This window comes from Castor canadensis, chromosome 12, assembly GCF_047511655.1.
Source record: "Castor canadensis chromosome 12, mCasCan1.hap1v2, whole genome shotgun sequence".
NCBI classification, from domain to species: Eukaryota; Metazoa; Chordata; class Mammalia; order Rodentia; family Castoridae; genus Castor; species Castor canadensis.
This window is the reverse complement of record NC_133397.1, coordinates 54,679,205-54,705,131: the sequence shown is the minus strand read 5'-3', so window position 1 is coordinate 54,705,131 and position 25,927 is coordinate 54,679,205. Positions and strand designations below refer to the sequence as shown.

The 25,927-nt window shown below is 35.1% G+C and overlaps 1 protein-coding gene across 10 annotated transcripts in view; it reads left to right on the top strand.

The window, feature by feature from the left end:
• Wdpcp (WD repeat containing planar cell polarity effector) overlaps positions 1 to 24,646 on the top strand; it is a 373,249-nt gene extending 348,603 nt beyond the window's left edge. For 4 of the 10 annotated variants that reach the window (XM_074049846.1, XM_074049840.1, XM_074049839.1 and 1 more), the window contains one exon: positions 24,566 to 24,646. In XM_074049846.1, coding sequence (XP_073905947.1) covers positions 24,566 to 24,631 — 66 coding nt within the window. In that variant the 3' untranslated portion in view covers positions 24,632 to 24,646. Of the gene's footprint in view, positions 1 to 9,473; positions 10,756 to 24,565 lie in introns of those variants that run through there. The other 6 variants (XM_074049841.1, XM_074049845.1, XM_074049843.1 and 3 more) reach the window with 4 other exon arrangements.
• The last annotated feature ends 1,281 nt before the right edge of the window (positions 24,647 to 25,927 follow it).

Genomic DNA, 25,927 nt, shown 5'->3' with positions numbered 1-25,927 from the left:
TGTTATTTCATTTCTACCTATCTCTATGACTCTTTTTACATGCCTCTGCCCTTTTATTCTGTGACAACTTTATTTATTATCCCTTAACATTTTTATCAGTTCTTAGGTATTAGTAGCAGAAAGACATTAATTAATATCTCTGGTCTAGACTCTATCCCAAACTTCAGATTGATATATACTGCTGCTGTAAGCCATTGCTAGACCAAAATAACTGTCCCTTTTGTGGAGTGCTAGAGTACCCTGTACTTCTCTTCTCATCGCCATTGTCACACTATCATTCCTGGCTTATCTGTCTTTGCTCATTGTCTTATTGTTAGACATGAAATTCTATGACATTTGTCAAATAACATGAGTACAAAAATGAATGACTAAATAACTCTTTGACTAGATAATATGCCAAACATAACAAATCCAAAGTCAAATTCATCTTTTTTTTTAATTCCTATTGGATATGAGTTATATAATCTCTTTATTTTTTTTTTCATTTTTCTTTTATTATTCATATGTGCATACAAGGATTGGTTCATTTCTCCCCACTGCCTCCACCCCCTCCCTTACCACCCACTCTGCCCCCTTCCCTCTCCCCCCCCAATACCCAGCAGAAACTATTTTGCCCTTATTTCTAATTTTGTTGTAGAGAGAGTATAAGCAATAATAGGAAGGAACAAGAGTTTTTGTGGTTGAGATAAGGATAGCTATACAGGGCATTGACTCACATTGATTTCCTGTGCGTGTGTGTTACCTTCTAGGTTAATTCTTTTTGATCTAACCTTTTCTCTAGTACCTGTTCCCCTTTTCCTATTGGCCTCAGTTGCTTTAAGGTATCTGCTTTAGTTTCTCTGCATTAAGGGCAACAAATGCTAGCTAGTTTTTTAGGTGTCTTACCTATTCTCAAGCTCCAAACTTACTGCTTCTTTTACTGACTTTGTCATTCTTGATTCCTTATGGCCCACTCACAACTAATCCAACCAATCATCAAATTCAGTTATTACTGCTCTTAAATATTTCTAGAATCTAGCCCCATAACTATTGTAGTTTATGTCCTAAACATCTCCACCTAGAGTATTGCTTTTGGATTATTATCCTTGTCCTGAGTCTCTCCCCACCCCTGCCAATACTGCCTCAAATGTAGTCTCCACAGTGCTGTGTAAGTGATCTACCTAAGTATCATTCCCCTGCCTGAAATAAAGCCCAAGCTCCTTATTATGATGTATAAGACTGTCCATGACTTAGCCTGTGCCTTTCTCTCCAATTTCATCTCCTGCCACTCTACCTCAAGTATCTTGAGTCATTTGCTATTACGTCTCTAATATCAATTATATCACTTGACATATTGGAGGGAAATTGTTCTATAGTGGGTATATAAATTTCAATTTGGGATTATGGAAAAGCCCTGAAGATATGGATAGTACTAATGTGAAATGCATCTAATCCCACTGTTCCATATATGTAAAACAGTTAAAATGGTAAGTTTTATGTTATGTATATTTCATCACAATGAAAAATTAAAAGAAATGAAATTGTTAGAGGTCCAACTAGCTTTAGGGGAGATTTTGAGAAGTGTTTGAACTCAAGACAAAATCTGAGGGAAAGAATTTGAGTTTTCTTTTAAACTTCAGTAGATATTTAAAGGTTAACTTAGGTCTTCATATTTCCATGAGTTTCCAGGTATGGAGCACACCTCTTGTTCCCTCCCACTGACTTTGGTCATTGTCAAGTAGGAAACAATTCATGTTGTTACACATCTACATCTTGCCTATACTACTTATTATCACACTGTCTGCAAGAAATCTTAAACTTGGAAAGGGCAGAAATTCATTTTTAAATGTGTAAATATGGCAGACATAGAAATATGCTGCTTATGTTCTATTTTTACTATCAACAGGAGAGTTAAGTCCAACAAGGAGAGTGGTGCAGAAGTGTGTGTGTATACATATTCATATATTTGTGTGTGTATTTACATATTGACAATTACATTAATAAAGAACAGCCTGAGGTATAAGTGTGTAACTTCTACAAGTTATTGACAAAGTAGTAATCTTTGTGTTCACTAATACTTCTATCACAAACTTATTAATTTGCTAGATGGATGACATTATTTTTAAATATTTACTGAAATAGAGTAAGTGATGAACTATTTTTATGCTTATGCTTTCCTCCAAGGATTTTTTACTTTTTATTTGGTTTTATTGGCATATATTAAATTGTACATAGTAAATGGTTTCATGGCATTTCCATCCATGCATATATTTTGATCATATTCACCTCCTATTATTCTTTTTCTCCTCTCCTCCCTCCCCCTTTTCCTTTTCACCTCCCTTGTAGTCCCCCTTTACTTTCATGACCTTTGTTTTGTTTTGCTTTGTTTCCCACTAGCATCCACAAATGAGAGAGAATGTGATTCTTGTCTTTGTGGGACTGGCTTATTTAACTTAACAAGATGATCCAGTTCCATCCATTTTACAGCAGATGACAATTTCATTCTTCTTAATAGCCAGGTAAAACTCCATTCTGGATATATACAACATTTCCTTTATTCACTCATCCATTGATGGGCACCTATGCTGATTCCATAATTTGGCAATTATGAATAGTGCCATGAGAAACATGAGTATACAGCTAAAATAAGCTGTCTTTGATTCCTTAGACTATGTACCCAGAAGTGGTATGGTGGCTGGACACATAGAAGTTCTATTTCAAATTTTTTGAGGAACCTCCATACTGATTTAAATAGTAGCTGGACTAATTTATACTCCCACTAGCAATGAATAGGAATTCCTTTTTGCTCACATCTTCACCAGCATTTGTTGTTTGTTTTCTTGATGATAACTATTCTAACTGGGGTAAGATAGAATCTCACTGTAGTTTTGATTTGCATTTCCCTGATGGGTAAGGATGTTGAACATTTTTTCAGGTATTTATTGGTCATTTGTTCAGTTCATTTGCTCATTTGTCAATTGGATTACTTCTGGTATTTAATTGTGGGGTTCTTCGTATATTCTGAATATTAATTCCATGTCAGAAGGCTATCTGACAAAGATTTTCTACCATTCTATAGATTGTCTCTCCATTCTGTTTTGTTACTTTTGCTGTGCAGAAGCTTTTTAATTTTATGCATCCCACTTGTCAGTTTTTCTCTTATTCCCTTGAGCTATTGGAGTCCGATTCAGAAAGTCCTTGCCTATGCTTGTATCTTCAAGTGTTTCCTCTATATTTTTTCTGTAGGAGTTTCAAATCTTATATTGAAGTCTTTGATCAATTTTGAGTTTGGTACAGGGTGAGAGATAGGGATCTAGTTTGTCTTTTAAATGTGAATATCCAGTTTCCCAGCACCACTTTTTAAAGAGGCTATCTTTTTTCTGATGTGATTTTGGAAACTTTGTCAAGAATTATATGGCATTGCCGCTTGGGCTTATTTCTGGATCTTCTGGTCTACCCCATTGATCTGTGTGTATGTTTTTCTGCCAGTACCATGCTGTTTTTGTTACTACAAAAGTCACATATTGTAATACCTCCAACACTGCTATTTTTGCTCAGGATTGCTTTGGCTAGTCAGGGTCTTTTGTGCTTCCACATGAATTTGTGATTGTTTTTCTGCACAGAATGTCAGAATGAATGCACAGAATGAATTTTAATGGGTATCACACGAATTTGTATATCACTTTTGGTAGTGTGGCAATTTTAGCTATATGTATTCTGCCAATCCATGAACATGGGGGGGGAGGATCTTTCCATCTTTTTTTGTTTGTTTGTTTGTTTGTTTGTTTTTGAAGGCTATTATGAATAGGTTTACTTTCCTGACTTCCTTTTCAGTGAGTTCATTGCTGGTGTATAGAAAAGCTACGGTTTTTTATATGCTACTTTACTGAAAGTGTCTATTATCAGATCTAAGATTCTTCTGGTGGAATCTGGGGGTCTTTATAGGATCCTATGGCTGTGAAGGGGTAGTTTGACATCTGCCTTTTCTCTTTGTATCCCTTTTCTTTCTTGCCTTTCTCTGGCTAATAATTCAAGCACTGAGTTGAGTAAGAGTGGTGATAATGGATATCCTAGTCTTGTTCCTGATTTTAGAGGAAATGCTTTCAATTTTTTTCCATTCATTCTGCTTTTGGTAATAAGTCTGTCATATGTTGCCTTTATTACGTTGAAGTATGGAACCTTCTATTTGTAGTTTCTTCAGGGATTTTATTACTAGGGGATGTTGGATTTTATCTAAGACTTTTTCTGCTTCTCTTCAGATGATAATGTGATTCCTCTCTTTGCTTTTGTTTATATGCTGTATTACATTTATTGATTTGTATATGTTGAACCATCCTTACATTCATAAAAAAAGCCAACTTGATCATGGTGTATGATTTTTTTAATGTGTTGTTGAATTTGATATGCAGTTATTTTATTGACGATTTCTGCATCTATGTTCATTAAGGAAATTGGCCTATTGTTTTTGTTATGTTGGTATCCGGTTTTGGTATTGGCATAATACTGGCTTTGTATTAGAAGCATTGCTTCCCTTTGTATTTTGTGGAATAGTATAAGGAGACTTTAAAGGTGTGGTAGAATTCAGCTGTGAATCCATCCTTCCATGAGCTTGTCTTTGTTGGGAGGCTTTTTATTACTGTTTTAATCCCATTGCTAGTTTTTGATCAGTTTAAGTTATTTGTATATTCTTGGCTCATTTTTGGCAGGTCATATGTGTTTAGAAACTTATCTATTTCTTCTAGATGTTTTAATTATTATAGTTTTCAAAATATTCTCTAACTATCCTTTCAATTTCATTGATGTCTGTTGTAATGTTACTTTTTTATCTCTAATTTTATTTATTTGGGGCATCTTCTTTGTTTCTTTTGGTTAGTTTGACTAAGGGCTTATCGGTCTCCTTTATTCTTTCAAAATCCAATTCTTTTTTCATGTACCCTTTGCATTTTATTTTTAGGTCCCTATTTTGTTAATTTCAGATCTGATCTTTATTTTTTTTCTTCTAATTTTGGTATTGGCATATTTTTGTTTTTCTAAGAGCTGAGGTGCCTGAGTAGGTTATTTGAGATTGCTCTGGCTTTTTAATGTAGGCATTTGCAGCTATAAACTTTCCTTAAAAATATAGGATAGTTCCTATGTTATATATAATATCTAAAATAGACAGTAAGAGATGTTGAATACTGATGCTGTTTTATGTAATTAAAACTGAGTTTAGCTATGAATTTAAGGAGGCAAGGCCAAAGAGGGAAATAGGTTTACTTTAGGATTCATCAGGATGTAACAAAAAAACAAATGCAGGATTTATATGCAAATGATCTCAGTTCTAGTTTTGACCCACTAATGTCTCACTGCTGCACACTTTTTTTGCCTGTTTTCTCATCTGTGAAATGAGTGTAATTTGATTTACTATATTAGTATTAAGTGACATGTCAAATTAGGTAATGTGAATTTTATAAATTTCAAAACATGGTTCATTATTATTGTTATTGATGTAATTTTTTACAGTATACAAATAATAAATATGTCTGAAGAAACATTTTTCTAGCATATTCACACTCAAGAACAAGGGCTATAGAATGCATGTATTAGAAAACCGAGAAACATTTTCAGGTAGGGTTTTGAAAAAAGACAAATCCTGTTCACATAGATGTTTCTTTGATGTTTTTTTTCTTTGAAAAACCATTCCTTTCAATGGTTTACTTAACACAGAAGAAATTAGGACATTAGATAATTAGCTTATCTACTAACCTGTCTCTCCTAAGTACCAGGAGCCTTAAACCAGCCACTGGCAAGTGCTATACTTAAAGCTGAGTCTACACTCTAGAAACAATGCCAAGCACCAAAATTCTGTAATGTTGACTAAAAAGACATCCCTAGGGCTGGAGATATATCTGTGTTAGAATGCTTTCATAGTATGTGTGAGGACCTAGGTTCAATCCTCAGTACCACAAAAAGAAAAAAAATGGAAATTTCATGCAATAGTAAACATACAAGAAGCAGAATTAGTGTTTAATTGTAAAACTTGAATTTCTGGTCAACTCACTCAGGCAAGTATCTTACTGCTTCACAGGACGGGGCTGCTGGCATGAGTGTAAGCCAGGGTCTTCAGCAGCAGAAACAGGAATCATGGCAGTTAATCAGAAATCAGCATGTGGAATGTGTCATTTGTTAGTATGTTTTTAAATAACTATAGTGGAAAAGGCACTTCACAGAGAAATTAAGAACTAAATTCTAATCCCAGCTCTGACACTAAATAAGTGACTGGGGGCAAAACAAGTTGCTCATCTATAAAATGAAAGCATTTTGGATTAGAGAATTTTAAGGTTTCTTCTACATCTAAAATATTCACCTTCAGGAATTTAATTATTATTAAGAAACTTCATGAGAGATCATTAGTAGCATGGAGGAGACCTAATATAAAATAATGACACAATCACTTATCACATGAAAGAAAAAAATCCGTATTAAGTAAGCAACAGGTCGAAATCCAGTATGTAACAGAGCAGACCTTAACTTGTCTGTTCAATTTCCTTAGGAAACTCTGTGTACTTTTAAAAGAAAGTGACCTGATATCACCCAACATTAGGTAACAGCAGTAGGGTGTGGCTCGGAAAATGCACTTAACCATGTGTAGAAATCAAATGAGAAACTGGGGAAAACCCTTTTATTGCTGTAAATTACTACAGGAATTAACTTGTAGTCAAGGGTGAGCACAATTTCAGCACATAATAAAATGAAAGATCCTTCTCCCTTGGAACCACAACTTCCTATTACCAAACAAAATCACCTCCCAAACTAGTGAAGAAACAAAGCAAAACTACCAATTCTACAGAGTTTATCAAGTGCTAAAATTTTATGAGCCTAGGTCCAATAATTCTGTTTCTATAGTTCTATAACAAGGAAGTAATCCTAAATACAGAAAAGGTTTCATGCCTTTGAATGTCTACCATAGGATTATTTATGAAAAAGAAGAAATTAGAAATCACCTAAGTTCAATCAAGAAAGGAGTGGCTAAGTAAAGGTATAGTGTCTGATAGAATAAAACTCAGATATTAAAATCAAAGCCCACTTGGGAACATAAGAAAGTGTTCAAAGAGAGCCAGGCACCAATGGCTCACACCTGTACTCCTAGGTACTTAGGAGGCAGAGGTCAGGAGGCCCAAAATCCAAGGCTAGCCAGGGCAAACAGTTCTCAAGACCCATCTCAAAAATACCCAACACAGCTGGTGGAGTGGCTCATGTGAAGAGGATCTGTCTAGCAAGCCTGAGGCCCTCGGTTCAAACCCCAGTTTAAAACAAACAAACAAAAGTCCAAAGAGAGGGCAAAAAAAAAGGAAAAGAAAGAATATACGATTATATATACAACATTTATAGCTGTGTTTAGTATAATTTATTTTTATTTATTAAAATGTGGAAAAAGATACTCAAAACAAATACATATTAACTGTAGTTTTATATGGAACTGTGTAAATTTTCATACTTTTCTGTTTTCCAAATTTTATTTAATGTCTATACGTTTAGTAACAATTAAGTAACCAAACATAAGATACCTTATTAATCTTCAAAATATCCCAAGGTTATTTAGCATGAAGCAAGCTCTCATGAAACCCTTGGAAATGCCCTAAAGTAAGTCCTTTAAACTCAGGATGGATTTTAAAGGAAATTTATCAAAGTAAAAGGGTTGTGTTTTTTTTTTTTTTTTTTAACAAATCTGGGATCACTGGAAAGATAGAGAATGGGGAAGACAGAGAGAGAGAGAGAGAGGAAGAGAAGGGGGAAAGAAAATGGCTAAGTCACATTATAATTTTGGGGGTATATAGCCTGGCCTTCCAGTGAACAAATCTATACAGATATTAAGAAAATAAAATAATTTAAGTAGGACCTCTGTCAGTTGGGGGGAGACCAAAATCTAACTCCAGGTTTCATAGTGATCATTCTAATGGTATAGAAGCTAAGACTTCAGTATGGTGGTTTATAAGCCAAGAGTTGGGGCTTATGTTTTTAAAATGACAATGCTTATGTTTTGTGTTTAAATTGAAAGCTACCTAAAACCACTAAACCTGCCAGCACACAGGCACAAGCCCCAGGCAGTATTAAATTACTCATTCTTCTTGTTTTTCCAGGTTTTTTTTTTAATTTTGTGCACTTCAGTATCCACAGGCACATGAACACATATACACACACGTTTCCCTTACCTGCCCACCCCAAACCTGTTATTGTCAAGATATAACTATTTAAAGTAGTATAAATGTAAGCTTTATGAAAAGCTTCTCTTAACAAAAATAACTTTTAAGATATAAGTAATAACTTTAATTTGTTTCTGGTGCTGGCAATTAACCCTGGGTCTGGCAGATGCTAGGCAAGTGCTCTATCACTGAGCTACACCCCCCCAGGCTTAAATAATTTTAAAATAGCCCAACACAACAAAAATTTATTTTACAATAAATTATTTTCACCTAAACTTTAAGAAAAATGTCTCCAACAACATTGTAGTATAAGTGCCGTTATGTCTATTCTCTTTACCTTTCAGCTTTATCATTTCAACTCCAAGTAGGCTACCTTCAAATTTGCCAAAAGTATCCTGTGTTAGTTTTAAAAGAGTATCAACTCATCTTTAGTCTCACTTTCAAACATCCTCTAATTTTAGAATCCCATCATAACATGAAAGAATAACAAATGGAAAGCAGATACAGTTCTCATTAATATCTCTTTACACATTCATAAAATGTTATAAAAGACTTATGAAACTATGATCTTAGGCTGGTCATAGAGGCTCTTGACTATAATCCCAGCTATGTGGAAGGCAAAAATCGGGGGAATCACAGTTCAAGGCCAGCCTAGGCAAAAAGTTAGCAAATCCCATCTCAACAAACAAGTTTGCTGTGGTGGCCCATACCTGCAATCCCAGCTACTTAGAAGGCATAGGTTCAGAATGATTTGAGTCCCATATGAAAAATAACTAAAAGCAAAAAGGGATATGAGTATGGCTCAACTGGTAGATAGAGTTATTTGTCTAGTAAGTGTAAGACCCTGAGTTCAAACCCTAGTATTGCCAAAAAAAACCCCAAAACTATGATCTGTTACCTCGAGTCACTATCAAGTAAACACTCAGTTAGAAAAAATATTTTTAAATTAAAGAATTCATGTTCTTTAAACACACAGTACTTAAAAAACACAATAGGCAGACCCACAATAACAATTTTTTTGTTGCAGGAGTCTTCGGATGTTTCCAAATTCCAACTAACATCCTATTCCTTCTTCTTTGCCTTTTTATGTTTCAGATATTCATTCTTGACTAATTTTATGACTATATTTTTATGACTATAAATTTTAATTTAAGATAAATATGCAGTTCTCTTTGCATATGTACAGTGCATTTAAAATAATTGTTTCATTGTCTTTAAATACCTAAATTAAAAACAATAAAGATATAAATACTAACTGAATTTTTACTGCTTAAGCATGATCCTATTTTAATTTTATCTATTTACTTACAGGATGTTGAAGATGGTGGTTCCCTCAGAATGGTTCACTTTGGTTTGGTATAAATAAGAACCTTTTTTAACTTCAAAAAGAAACCTACCTTTTCACATCTTTTTCATGCCCTGACTCAATTAAAACCTCCCTATGTGGATTTTTAAAAAAGAAAGCTGATACATGTAGCACAGCATAATAACAAAGTGATCCTAAATAAAAGCCTTTAACCTACTTACTTTCAATAATGTACAAATTTTGGAAATGTTTTAAATTGTACATTGTTTGGTACTTCAGAAGTACAATATTTAAACTTTGTTCACCCTAGTATTTAAAATTCTTCCTCCTCTGGTTTTAGTTTATTAATTTACATTACAAATAAAATGCTTATTAAACAAAAATTTCAGCCTTGACCTTGTATCTTTCAAATTACTGCCAGGAGGCTCTGGCCGCCCCTGGAACAGAGATATTGTCTCCCAGTGGAGCAAAAGGCCAGAAGCTCAGGTTCCTCTCTTAAACAGCCCAGAGTGTGCAGGTGTCACCTGGCCCTTTTCACACTGGCAGATGGGAATGTGGCTCAGGAATAAATGCAAGAAAAAAGAACAATGTTGAACTTTATTGTCTATTGATGTAATAAACTGTCCTTTGTCTCTGACCCCAAGAGTCTTAATGGCTTCTATCAGTATCCATGAAAGTGTAACTTCCAAGTCTGGTAAAATCTCAGACCATTCACAGTTCATTTTTTTTTTGGCGGGGGATCGGGTTATTGGGGATTGAACTGGGGCTCATAATTGCTAGGCAAATGTTCTACCCTTCACAGTTCTGACACCCATTCATTAGCAGATAATATTTTACAATGATAGATGTCTACAATAATATTTTCTTGAAATACTACATAAGTTAAATCATAAAATTAAATCTTATTAAAAGTTAGACTATGCTGGGGGTGTGGCTCAAATGTAGAGTACCTGCCTAGCAAGTGCAAGGCCCCAAGTTCAAACTCTGGTACTACAAAAAAGGCTGGTGGACCGGCTCAAGAGGTAAAGAGCGCCTGCCTAGCAAGCATGAGGACCTGAGTTCAAACTCCAGTGCTGCAAAAAAAAAAAAAGAATCAAACCCTAGTACTACAAAAAAATAATAAGATAGATTACAGGTGTTTATACTTAAGATTTTTCTTTCTACTTTCTAATCATATATACCTCTACCAGAGACAATGATGAAGAAAGAACATGAAACTCAGATTTTTTAATTTGTCACTGCTGTAAAAAATTTTAGTAATTTATAATATGTGAGATAGGATATGTGGTTACCAACAAATTTTCATTATTATTTTTTCTGTAATCAAAAGTTAATATTTTTAATAAAAAATTATATTACTTAAAAATCTTTTGTCAAGATGACATTTTTTTTTCCAGAAAAAGTCATTCACACAAAATACAAACCACATCTCTTGATCTACCATGTCCTTTTGCACATCTATTGTCTTTTTCAACAATGTGAGAGGCTGGTAGAAAAGTCCAGTGCTGTTTCTAGGTTCTGTGAGGACGTCATAGTCTATGCTAAAAAGTAAAAAGTTTAAGTGCAAAGATAAAATGTACTTATGAATACATGTATGTCGTTCTATATAATCATGATGTTAATAATGATAAGTTAGTTATGTAAGTAAAAACTGAAAACAAAAAACTTACCACTTTCTCAACTCCACGTACCTCTGGAAAAATTAACTAAAATATGTAAGAATATATTATAAATGAGACCTTTGATAAAGCCCGTAACTTATAAGTGTATTTCCTAATACTGTGACTCTGGGGATGTTTATTAAATATTCCAATGAACTGGTATTCCTGCTCTACCAGAGCTTGGGAGGATTATGAACGTGCTTCCATGGTTCTAAAAAAAGATAACACAGGAAGGAACAGCAAGGTCATATCTGACCTAGCACTGACAGGCTCACAGCCCTCTTTCAAGAATGTATCTACGGTGTTTGTTATTATTCCACTGAGAGCCCTTTTGCTCATTTCAAATAGAAATCACAAAAATACAAAGTATAGCTCCTGAGTGTCACAGCCCTGAGTGCCAGTGGCTCTCAGGGACAGTGTTAACAGCGCTCTAGCAGCTCTCAGAAGCTGCAGTTAGCAGCTGTCAGCAGCCAGAACTTCAGCTCTCAGGAGCTTGATCTTAGCTGCTCACAGCAGCTCTTCTACTGGAGGTAGCTCCCGTCAGCTCTCCACAGCTCTTCTGAAACTCTCCATGCAGCTCTCTGGAGCTCTTCTGGTTGTTCTCAGGGATAGCAGTGCATGGTGTTACCAGCTCTCAGTACAACCACTGGGCCTACTCTACCTGAGATAGAAATTGCAAATAGGCAAAATGACCACATGAAGGAGGCTTTCTGAACAAGGCTTTATACAGGTTTATATTGCAAGGCATAGTGTAGTGCATAGGACTGAATTTCCAGATGATGAGGATGACAGGAGTGCTGCTCATATTAGCACTGTCATGCCAATCTACACAGGTGTTCTGGACTCACCTGCCCTGGTTCTCATGGGTGTGGGAAATGCTCCTTTTGGACAGGAGTGGGAACAGCTGAAAGCACCACAGCGTAGACGGAGATACCTGTAGCAGCTGTGGGTAGAATCATCTGGAACAGCCAGATCCAAGGCCAAGGTCTTTCTTTAGCCAATCATCATGGTCTTGATGGTTGCCACAGCAACTGGAGAAGTAGTGGCAGCTGGATGGGGCCTCCACCACTGACGTGATGAAAGTTTGGCCAGTACACCAAGGTAACAATGGTCAAATCATCAGCTCTGTAGAAGTGGTGGCAAGAGCCACTGTTGTTATAGTGTCTGCAGACACAATGTTCCCAAAGTTGCAGTTGAGGCTCCCAGTGGGGCTGCAGAATTGGCAGCAGGGGTTATCACAGCTCAGCCTTTGGGAAATAAAAAACCAAAGTCACAATGACATGCCACCACTTACACATTAGTATGACTATTGCTAAGGAAGACAAGGAGGGAGAGAGGAAGGAAGGTAGGGAGTACAGCAATTCTTAAAAAGTAAAACTAGAACTACTATATGATCCTGCAATTCTACTTCTTATATATACCCAAAAGAACTAAAAGCAAGAATTCAAAACAGGTATCTATGTACCCATGTTAATAGCAGTATTATTCACAAAAGCCAAAAGGTAGAATCAACTCGAATGTTCATCAACAGATGAAAGGATAAACAAAATGTGGTGTATATATATATATATATATATATATATATATATATATATATACACACACATTGGGATGTTCAGCCTTAAAAAGGAAGGCAATTCTAACATACACTATAGCGCAGATAGACTTTGAAGATGTTATACAATATCATGCAAAAGTGAAATAAGCCAATCATAAAAAAACAATTATTGTATGATTCCACTGATATGAGGTATCTGGAGTGATTAAATTCATAGAAACAGAAAGTAGAATTGTGGTTGCCAGGGGCTTAGGAGAAAGGGAAACCAGGAGTTATTTTTTAATGGGTATAGCTTTGCAAGGTAAGTTCTAGGGATTGGTTTCACAAGGGTGCAAATATATTCAACCTACCAAACCATACACTTAAAATGGTTTAAGATGATAAATTTTGTGTTGTGCTCATTTTACAGTTTTAAAAAACATGTAACACAGTTTCATTTATTTATTTATTATTTATTTTGAGGTACTGGGGCCATTGAACTCAGAGCCCTGCACTTGTTAGGCAGGCATTCTACCACTTAAGCCATGCTGCCAGCCCTTTTTGCTTTAGTTATTATTGAGATAGGATCTCGCTTTGTGCCTGGGCTGGCTTGGACCTAAGTCCTTCTCTTTATGCTTTCCTGAATAGCTGAGATGACAGGCATGCACCACCACACCCAGGCATTGTTTAAGATAGGATCTCACAAACTTTTTGCCCAGACTGGCCTTCAACCATGATCCTTCTGATATCACCTTCCTGAGTAGTGGGATTATAGGCTTGAGCTACCACACCCAACTCTAGTTTTATTTTGTGATTTTGAAGCCTCTGAAAGAAATCTATTCAGATCTGCTGTCTTCTGAAATAACTCCAAAAAACAGCTTTCAGAAGTAGCAAAGTTTTTAAGACTTTTCCTATATTTTAGTAATCTTTTTTTAACTCATGGAAGAAAACCTAAAAGAATGACAAGAAAACTCCTGGAATTAATATGCAATTATAATTGTAGTCCTTAAATTAAAGCATACTACATAGGGCTGGGGATGTGGTTCAGTGATAGAGTACTTGCCTTGCTTGCACAAGGCCCTGGGTTCAATCTTCAACACTTCAGAAAAAAAAATATGATTTACATTAGCTCACTCCAATAAAGGAAATATTTAAGTACAAATCTAACAATATATGTACAAGATCTATATAATGAATACTGTAAAACCCTAATCAAAGGGTAAAATAAATGATAGATATTGCATGTTTGAGGGTAGGAAGAGTCACTATTGTCAAGATATCAAGCCTTCCTGACTTGATCTATAGATTGAATCAATCCCAGTGAATATCTTAGCAAGTTATAAATATCAATAAACTGATTCTAATATGCATGTAGAGAGGTAAAAGACCCAGAATATCAATGCAATATTGAAGGAGAAAAACAAAGAGGATTAACACTACCCAACTTCAGGACTTATTGTAAAGCTACAATAATAGAGTGTGGTACTGGTGAAGGAATAGACAAATCGATCAATAGAACAGAATAGAGAGTTCAGAAGTAGATCAGCATTATATCATCAATTTTTCCTTGACAAAGGATCAAATGCAAGACAAAACATAAATCTTTTCAATAAATGGTGTTGTAACAACTAGACATCATATGCAAAAAAAATTAATTTAGACACAGACCTTATAAGCTTCATAAAAATTAACTCAAAAATGGGTCACAAGCCTAAATATAAAACTCCTAAAAGATAACATAGGAGAAAATTTATATACCTGGGATTTGTTATAGATAGGACATCAAAGGCATGATCCATGAAAGAAAGAACTGATAAGCTGGATTTCATTAAAATAAAAATGTTACACTCCACAAAAAGACACTATCAAAAGAATGAAAATACAAGCTAAAGGCAGGAAGAAAATATTTGCAAAAGAAAGTATCTCATAAAGGACTGTTACCCAAAATATATAAAGAACTCTTAAAACTCAACAATAAGAAAACAACTCAATTTAAAAATGAGCCAAATGTTGGGTGTGGTGGTTCATACCTGTAGTTCAGTTACTTAGGAAGTAGAGATTGGGAGGATCACAGTTCAAGGCCAGACCAGGCAAAAAGTTAGTGAAAGCCACATCTCAACCAACAAGTCAGATGTGGTGGCACATCTGTGTGGTCCCAGTTACACAGAAAGCATAGGTAGGAGGATCATGGTCCAAGGGCAGCTCAGACAAAAACACAACACCTTATTCAAAAAATAACTAAAGCAAAATAGGGCTGGGGGCATGGCTCAAGTGGTAGAGAGCAAGCTTGAGGATCTGAGTTCTAACCCCAGTACTGAAAAAAAGAGGGTCAAAGACCTTAATAGGTAGCTCAGCAGTGAAAAAGATAAGATGACTAGAAAGTATGTGAATTTGTTTTTTAATTCTTCATCTAGAATTCAAAAAAAAAAAAAGCTGAAAGAGACACTAGGGAAGGGTATGGGGACTGGGGCTTGGAAGTGAGGAGGGTAAGACAGGGTAGTTGGAAGGGAGGAATATAAGATTCTTTTTTTCTCACAATTATTCTAATAAATTACACATAAATATTTTTCTTGTTATGTAAAAATCTATTACAATTTTTATTTCTAACTTTTTTGTAGGGGGCAGAGTTGAGACAAGGTCTGGCAATGTAGCACAGGCTGGCTATGAACTCTAAAGCCTCCTGTCTCAGTCTCCCAAGTGTTGGACTTACAGGCACACACCACCATGTATGGTTCTGTTTCTAACTTTCTATTAAAAAAATTTTATTTAAAGTCACTATTTCTGCTCTATCACTAAACTATTTACCTAGAATGATACACTTAAATTCTTTTATACTATCTGTTCGGAAAAAGAAAAACAAAACTAGGCATTATTTCCTTTGACTATTTCTTAAAAACACATTAATCCCCATACTATATCAGTTATCTTCATTTTTTTCATGCTCCATTTTAAAATTCATCTATATGTACATAATTTCACTGATTTCATTCAAAACCAAAAGCAAGTAGAACAAGGTTCTTATAAGATTAACTATTTTGCTTAAACAGAAAAAAACTTACCTGCACTTGTAGGATAAGAGAATTAAAGTTTAAAATAATGTAAAAGTTTTCATATAAAAATAAAATTATCCTTACCAAGTAAGTTGCTCCAATAAAATGCGAATCAGCACAAAATATCTGATTGCATTCTTTTGGCACAAAATAGTCAATTGTACTTTTTCACCACACAAACTGTCAGAGATACCTTCTCTATAGATCGCTATGAAACTCTAAGGAAAATGTGTTTATAAGGTTTATTTAAATTTAATGTTGAGAATTGTACAACATTGACTCAAGAGGCATAACGTCCTATATAAAACAATGAAATGTTTTACTTATCCATTTTTTTCCTGAATTGCAATCATATTTCTGTCAGGTCAAGTGGTAATCTATATAAAAGGGATTAATCTTACACAAAACAGAGAAGCTTAATCCTTCAGTGTATTATAATGTATATACTTAGCATGCTAAGAAGATTTCAGATTTTAAAGTTACACAGGAAGTAATGCTAGAAATGTACATAAAACAGAAGTGATTTTCCTAAAATATGTTTTAATGTCTATATTGCATGAATAGACTAATTTTAAAATGTGAAATACACTATTTAATTTTAAGGGATAGAGTTAAAGTCAAGATTTGGTAAGATTTTTATATAAAAAATAAAATCTTAAATATAGATATTCATTTAAAGGGGTTCTATCTAGAAGTCAGATTGTTCTCATTTTGTGATCATTTTATGAAGCTACCACAATTTAATTCAAAAGAAGAGTGGAAAACACTTTCAGGCTAAAATATTATTTGCCTTGCTGTATACTTAATTCACATTATATATAAAAATAAAATTATTTATAACATATGCCAGAGATACAAAAAATTTCTTCTTTGAGAACCTACTCTGCTAATAACCCTAGAAAGGACAGATCCTTTGTGCTATTTTTTCCTTTTTCCATTTTTTAATTATCATTAGTACACTAATACAGCATACACTTTATATACATATACCTTAAACTTCAATTTTTTCAGCAATTCAGATACATAATATATTATAATCTTGAAAATACAAAGAACACAACATGGAGGAAGATTGAGAAAATAGGTTCTCAATAGTCACTAGTGATTCTACAGACTTTTCTTTTAGGATTTTCTATTGGAATTTTAAAATATCCTGTCATGGCTTTGTAAGAATAGAGCTGCCTGGACAGTGAAAAAACTGGACCCAAAGTTAGAAAAGTTAAGAAGGAAATCTAGGAGAAACAATATGTTTTGAAGCACCCCTTTCAGTCATAATATACCTCTCCATATAGGTGCTAAAGGAAGAAATTATACCTTTCCATTTAATCCTCAAAATTGCCCATTAACAAGCAAAATAGATAGCACCCACTTATCTGAGGAGGGTAACTCTCTTCACATCATTGTAAAAGGAATGGTGGGGCAAAGGAAAAGGAAAGTAGTGGGACAGTCCTTTGTGCTATTTGACCCTATTCCTATACTCCCAACCCCAGTCCCAGAACAAAACTGACTGAAGTAGTTAGATGCACTCTACTGTGGATAGACATGGATACTTAATTGTAGACAGGAGATCCAGAGTCATGTAGATGCTACTTTACTCTGAAGCTATCACTTTGAGATTGTCATGATGAGGCCATGTACAAACAAATGAATGTGAGCAGGAAAGTCAGTTTACAGCTGGATGAGAAGAGTGAAGGAAACATGCAGAGAAATATCAACAAAATAGCTGGTTCCAAAAAGCTGTTTCTATAAGACTACCAGCAATTAAGTGAAATGGAATGCCTTTTAAGATACCAACTCTCTTGTCCTTTTACCTTTTTAAATGCTTCTGCTTTTACAACAAAACATTTCATATAGAGTTTCACAAAATAACTGAGCACCAGTGTGTCCTGCTTGTAATCCTAGCTACTCGGGAGGTTGAGACTGGGTATACAGAGGCTCAAGGCCAGCCCAGGCAAAGGGTTCATGAGACCCCATCTCCAAAATATCCAGAACAGAATGGACTGGTGGCATAGCTCAAGCAATAGAGCAACTGATTTGCACATGTGAAACCTTAAGTTCAAATCCCAGTTGCACAAAAAAAAAAAAAAAAAAAAAAAAACTAAAAAGGTCATGTGTAAATGCCTGCATGAATTCTAAGAGAATACAAATAAAAATCTGAGTAAGGAAGACGCTACAGAATATGAAAAAGAAATTTGGTAAAAATACAGAAATCCTGAAAAAAATGCACATTGAAATTCTGGAAATGAAAAGCTCAATAAAGTCAAATCTAATAAGCCAAAACCACTTGATAGCCTAATGAATAGATGGGATCAAGATGAAGACAGAATATGAGGACTTAAAGACAAGATGGAGGAATTAGAGCATTCAGAGAGAGATAAAGAAAAAATAAGAAATTAGGAATGGAACATGCAAAATGTCTGGGATGTCATTAGAAGACCAAACCTACAAATCATAAGCATAGAAGATGAAGAGATACAAATGAAAGCTACAGAAAACATATTCAATAAAATAATAGCAGAAATTTTTCCAAATATTGAGAAAGAAAATCATACAGGTCCAGAAGGTTTTAGGAAACCTAATAGACAATACCAAAAAAAGAACTTCTCCAAGGCATATTATAGTTAAAGCATTAAATATACAAAAAAAGGAAAGAATACTGAAAGCTCTTAGAGAGAAGCACCAAGTCACATATAAAGGAAAATCTGTCAGAATAATGGTAGATTTCTCAACAGAAACTCTAAAATCCAGGAGGGAGTAAATGATGTATTTCAAATCCCTGAAAGAAAGTAATTACCAAGGAAGATTACAGCATACAGCAAAGCTATCCTTCATAAGTGAAGGAGAAATAAAAACCTTCCATGATAAATAAAAAGGAAAGGAATTCATGACCACTAAGCCAGCACTGCAGAAGATACCTAAAGGAATCCTATATAACCATAAAAATACAGGAAAGAATCTCACTAGATGAGTAGAAAATCAAATCAGGACTAGGAAAGACTCAAACACAACAAAATGACAGGAATGACAAGATACCTTTCAATGATAACCCTCAATGTTAATGATCTCAATTCTCCAATCCAAAGACATAGATTGACAGGTTGGATTAAAAAATAAGACCCAAGGCCAGGTGCCAAAGGCTCACACCTGTAATCCTAGCTACTTGGGAGGCTGAGATCAAGAGGATCATGGTCTGAGACCAGCCTGGGCAAAAAGTTCACCAGACCTTCATCTCAACCAAAAGCTGGGTGCAGTGGCATGCACCTGTCATCCCAAACTACATGGGAGACTGAGATTGAGAGGATCACAGATGCAGGACAGCTAGGGCAAAAAAGTTTGCGAAACTCCATCTCAGTGGGAAAAAGCTGGGTGTGGTACTGTGCATCTGTCATCCGAGAGACTACAGGAAGGGTAAACTAAGAGGACTGCAATCCAGCCTGATCTGGGTGAAAAGTCAGACCCTATTTCCAAAATAATCAGAGCAAAAGGGACTGGAGGCATAGCTTAAGTGGTAGAGTACCTGCCTTGTAAGCACAAAGCCCTGAGTTCAAACCTCGGTACCATTTAAAAAAAAAAAAAAAAAGCCCAACCATTTGTTGCCTACAAGAAATGCACCTCATTGGCAAACACAAACATAGGATTAAAGCAGAGGGATAGAAATTCCAAGCAAATGGAGCGTGAAAGCAATCAGGAGTATCTGTATTCATATCTGACAAAGCAGACTTCAAACCAAGATTAGAAGAGACAAAGACGGTCACCTCATATTGATAAGGGGAATGACCATTAAGAGGAGTTAACAATTGTGAACATATACCCACCAAATATGAGTACACCCAATTTCATGAAAAAAAAAAAAACAAAAACCACTGGACATAAAACCACAGATAGACCCCAACATAAAAAAAAAAAAAAAACACTGGACATAAAACCACAGATAGACCCCAACATAATAACAGTGTATGGCTTCAATACTACATTCTCACCAATAGTTAGGTCATCCAGACCAAAAAAAAAAAAAAAAAATCAAAGAAACTTCAGAATTAAATGTTGATATTAAATCTTGATATAAATCAAGTGGGCTTAACAGATATCTACAGAATATCCCACCCAACACCTACTGAATACACATTCTTCTTAGCAGCCCATGAAACTTTCTCCAAAATAATCTTATTTTAGAACATAAAACAAGTCTTAACAAATATAAGAAAATTGAAATAAATAACCTCCTGTTTTTTAATAAGACCACAATGTAATAAAACTAGAAATAAGAGAAACAGCAGAAAATATTCAACTCATAGAGACTAAACAATACACTGGTGAATGATCAATGGATCATCAAAAAAAAAAAAAGGAAATAAAAAACACTTAATCAAATGAAAATGAAAAACACAGAACCTTTGAGACACAGCAAATGAAAAGTTCATAGCTACCAGTGGCTAAAAAATCAGAGAGATCAAGCTAGGCTCTGGTGGCTCACACCTATAACCCTAACTACTCAGGTGGTAGAGATCAGGAGGATCACAGTTTGAAGCCAGCCTGGATAAATAGTTCATGAGACCCTATCTCAAAATACCCAACACACAGGCTGGTAGAGGGCTCAAGTGCCTAGCCAGTGTAAGGCCCTGAGCTCAAACCCCAGTACTGCCACAAAAAAAAAAAAAAAAAATTCAATATTTGACCTTGGCTCATCTTGCTCAGCATCATGATCTCTAATTGTATCCATTTTCCTGTAAATGATATAAATTCATTTTTCTTTATGGCTGAGTACTATTCCATGGTATGTACAGACCATCCTTTCAGAATCATTATTTTAATAATTCAAGTAGAATATGAAAATATTACCATCATATAGGTCCTTTTTCCTTTGTCTTTACGTTGTAAATACCTCCTATGTTAATTAAACCCACTAGATAGTATATTTTATTTTAACTGTAAAGCATATACTAGAGAACTGAAAAAAGGAGATGTCCACTATATTTACGTAAGTATTTGCTATTCCAGTTGTTCATAAAAATGAACAAGACTGGTACCACTGAAAATGCATGGTTACATATCTCAGTTTAGTCCTCAGCTCTACCCAATAACCCTTCTCCACTTCCTTAGTTCTATCATAATCTTCCTTACTTCCCTCAAGTTTCATTCCTCCGCCATAATCTCACAAACTGCCTTGCCTCCTAATTCATTAGTAACAAATAACAGCCAACAACTCCTCCAATTCTTGATCTAGCACTTAAACCGACCTGTACCCATACCTATCCATTTGCCAGATCATGAATAAAGTGTTAACTAATCAAATAGTTGTCTGAGTGCCAGTCTCAAGAGACACTGTAAAATCACTAGAAATGATAAGAAGGGATCATTAGTCATATTACTTCATAAGCAGGCAAATGTACACTGGTCTCTATGCCCTAAAGTTGATAGCATTTGAGAAAAAAAAATTAAATACTCTTTGCTAGCACCAGCCTATCTCCATCAAATATTTCCGCAATCTGTATCCACTTAGATTGTGCAGTGCTACTAAAGGTTACGCTATCAATCCTGATCCAGATGGCTAACAAGCACTTGAAACTGACAGTCACAATCTGAAGAAAATTTGAAATTAAATCATGCATTGCATGGTGCTATTTATCAGGAACAAGCAATTTATTTTTTAAACTAAATTTGAAACCTTTAACATGCCTCACAGAAAACTGTGTGGTTCAGAAAACACCACAAGAAAACTGATTACAAAACAAAATATAGAAAAGTAACAGGACTGCTATCAACATAAAAATCAGAAAAATAACTTTTAAAAAGATTTTGAATAATACTTTCTGACTTCAATAATTTATTCAAGTACTTCAATAAATTATATGCTAGCTACCCTTCTGTGAAACCAAGGATACAATGATAAATAAGAGGAACAAGGTTCCTGCTCTTGGAGGATTCACATTCTAGGAGGAGCAGATACTAAACATACACATGAAGATGACAACAGTAATATTACTATTGAAAGAAACAGGTTGATACAATAGAGCAGACTCAGGCTGGAAAGGCTGCTAACACAGTTGTAAAGCAAGGGAAAACCCCACTGAGATACAAAAGACCCATGGATATAAAGGAAGCTGCCATACAAAGACAGGGCAGAGGAGGAACAGAACACTCTAAGAGCAGGAAAGAACAAAGTCCCAAAGCAGAAACATGCTTGGCCTGGAAGAATAGGGGGAAAAAAAAAAAGAACAACAACAAAAACTTCTCTGTGGATGGAATATAATGACCAAGAAAAAAAAATGTAGATGACTTCAGAAAGCAAGGGGGAAGTCAAGATCAAGTGTGGGCCAATATCTCAAATCCTTAATGAGTGTGTGAATAAATAATGCTATTTATTTAAAGGATTTATTGATAGGAAAACAATGTATTTGTAAATACATAAAATGTTAAGCTACATCTATGCATGTAGTGAATCTTTTATTATAAACATAGAAGCATGCAAATTTTTTTTACTGGAAAGTCAATCAATATCCTCTTACCCTGAATAAAATGTTGAATATTTGAAGGGGTCACTGCTTAGATTTTCTTTCTGCTTTGGTATTGTTCTTATGGAGCAGGAATCGCTCCTGGCCTGGACCACATCTCTGCCCACCATAACTTCTGATAGTTCATACTGCTACACTGTGTAAGAGTGTGGTGCCCTCTAGGTACACAGTCTCTGCACCAGGGCACAAGCTTAGCAGACAAAGCACAAAATTTTAATTCTTTCTCAGCTACTTGACTCAGCCTTCTTATGCACCACTATTTAAGATGGGCTTACCAACCACCTTATCAGAGATCTTACTCCATCAATTAACCCCTTTCTCCCGTAACTTTCACTACTCCTCATTCATAAAGGACATGTATGTCAGAAATCATCCAAAGGCGTACTCTTCCCCTTAAGAAATGCTGAGCATGACTGTGTATTGATCACTGTGTTCTGCCAGAAGCCTGACAGAAAGCTGAGGCTTTGAGCGTTCTGTCAACTTAAAATAGATCATTGAAGTTATAATAGTTCAAAAGCTTTCATCTTTATTAGAAGCTACTTATATCTATTAGTGTAGTTTTAAAGCTATATACCTAGTTATTTGTAATCCACACCCTACTTTCTATGGGTGTGAGATATCTCACAGTTTGAGAATGAATTTTTGGATCATCTCTACTCCAACTACCATACTTCTGAATCTTGGCATTACAGCTAATTATCCTGCCAAAAATAATGATGCAAAAACTGGCAGAGATGCTGATTTGTCTGTCAAGAAAATCTTTTAAAGATAATGTAATATTTTTAAATTTCCTAGTCAGCACTTAAAACTTTTAAAATATTTTTAAGCCAAATAGGTACTTTAAACTGGGTGTGATAGCAAGTTCCTATAGTCCCAGCTACTCAGACTGAGGTACAGGGAATCCTTTAAGTCCAGGGGTTCAAGGTCAACGTGGGCAACATAGCAAGACCCTATCTCTAAAATAAACAAATAATTTAAGAAAACAGCAGAATAGGTACTATAGGTACCTTAATATGAATTGTAATCTAGAAACTGCAAATGGCCTTTATGTCTTCACAACTGGTAATGATCCATAGATCATACAGGACTGTGACAATTTTCAGCAAATGAAACACCTTGACTTTGGTCATGCTTTCACAGTACTAGGAGCAACACTGTAGCACAAACAGAATTTAGGCCTCAAAAATAAGCAATTGCTTCTCAGACAAAAAATCACAGCTCATTTGCTCTGAACAGTGTTTTATTCATTTCTTCTTCAGCCATTTGTACAACAAAATTGACCCTTCTCATGCATCAATTCATTTGGTCATCTCCTATGCCACAGATAAGTAGGAAACTCTCAATTGCAAAATGCTTTCTTCTTATAATAGTTATAGTAAAAAAAAAAAATAGTCCAATTTTGGAAAAATTAAACATTACCCATAATTACCCATAATTCCACTACCTAAAAACAAATATCTTTTTATTTTAAAATATCCAATCACTTTACACAAAAGGCCATTTGTTAAATATGTTTTTTTTAATTTTTTTTTTGAGACAGGTTCTTACTATGTAGCCCAGGTTTGCCTCAAACTCAGGATTCTCCTGTCTCAGTCTCCGAGGTACTAGGATTACAGTTATGAACCACCATGCCCAGATGAAAAATGGTTGTCTTAAAGGGAAAGTTTATGAGAGAGGGATGGATGGAGGGGAAGAAAAGAGGAGGGAAAGGGGGGAGGCAGAGGGGACAGGGAAAGGGAAGGGGATAAAATAACCAAAAGTGAAAAAGTGTCAAATTCTAATTAAATGTAAAACAGAAAATTGGTTGTAGATCTTAGATAGAAAGATAAAAGTATAGTAAAATTCTAGAATATGAGTGACTTTAGCAGAAATTTAATCATTTTTTTAAAACAAATCATTGAGCTGCAACATCAAGAGTTTTAACAATATTCAAACTCTATCAAAAACCTTTCAGATAATTTACAAATATGTTGTTTTCCTATTACAGCATTTTGCTTCAAAATAATTTTGAGGAGGGGGCTGTGGACAAGGAAGAATAAAGCTAGCCATGTGTTAATGACTGCTGAACCTGTATGATGGGTAGATACAAGTTCACTGTAGTATTTCTTCACTTTGTATCTTGAAATTTCCAGAATGAAAAGAAAAAATTCACCAAGAAAATCTGAAAATATACAAACTGAAACAGAATAATCACATTTTATATCTGTTCATTCAATAATCACCATCCAAAATGGACTGATTGTATTGTTACTTGGATAAACCAGGATCCATCAACTGTCTACCAGGGTCATTATCCAATGATAACATGCTAAAGGATTTTTTTTTTCAATCTCTTAGCTACAGATGCCAGAAAACTCTGAAGAAACGAGGAAGAGCTCATACATTCATTCAAGTATTTATTAAGTACTTACTGTGTACCAAGCCCTGGGATGGCAGAGGTAAATACAACAAATAAAAATCTCTGTGGAGCCAGGGGCCGGTTGCTCACGCCTGTAATCCTAGCTACTCAGGAGGCAGAGATCCTGATGATCAAGGTTCAAAGCCAGCTAGGGCAAATAGTTCATGAGACCCTATCTCAAGAAAAACCATCACCTGGGCTGGTAGAGTGGCTCAACATGTAGGCCCTGAGTTCAAACCCCAGTACCCATCCCCCCTCCTCACCCCCCCAAAAAAAGCTCTATGGAGTTTACATTCTAATGGGGAGGCAGTGAACAGATAGTATTACAATAAATTATGTAACATGCTGAAAAGTGATTAAGCACTATAGAAAAAATATAGTAAAATACGGTAAAAGGGGTTATGGCAATTTTAAGTAAGGTTATCAAGGTGGTCTCTCTGCGAAAAAGATGGTTTAGCAAAGGAGAATATAAGGGAGACTTGTGGAAGTCTAGAGAAAGAACATTCCAGAGGAAACAACCAATGCAAGGACCTGAGGCAGAAGTGTGCCTGACAAGTTCAAGACACAGCAATCATGCCAGACTGACTGGAGCAAAATGAAGTGCAAAAAAAAACAGTAGAAGAGACTGTTAGAAAGACAACAGGAAGAGGGGTGGGAAGAGGATTAAGTAGGGCTTTGTAGGTCACTGTAAAAACTGACTTTATATTGAGTGAAATCGAATGCTAAAATGAAGGGCTTTGAGCAAAGAAGTTTTATGACCAGCTTTTTTCTGATCCATTTGACTTTGGAGTCCTATCCTAGTCTAGCACTGACCCACCGGGTTGTGGTCTTGCTATCACCTGTGGTCAACAGTCAATTCCCTGTCAAATAGTGACTAACCCATGATTATTATTCCGAGGAAAGCTCTTCACTCCTTGGTCATTGATAATCTGCTACTTGGGAATGAGATGTAAAGTTGCTTCCAAAAACTGAGCTACCAAGTTATAAAACTTTATTTCTTCTTTTGACTAATAGAAATAATTTGCATTTACACTGTTTTTTAGGTTTTGCAAAATAGCAAAATAAATGGATTCCTATCAGATTAACCATGGTTAAAATCTAAGCTCAATTACTTAATAGTTTTATCATCTTGGACAGCTTATTTAACTTCTCTTGATCTCAATTTTTATAAATTTTAAAAGAATAAAAGTATCTCAACTCATACGAGAATTAAGTAAATTAAATGTAAAGAATCTATTTCAGCTCCTACAACATAGGGACACTTAATAAATGTGAGGTTCATTACCTAGAAGCCCTCTGAG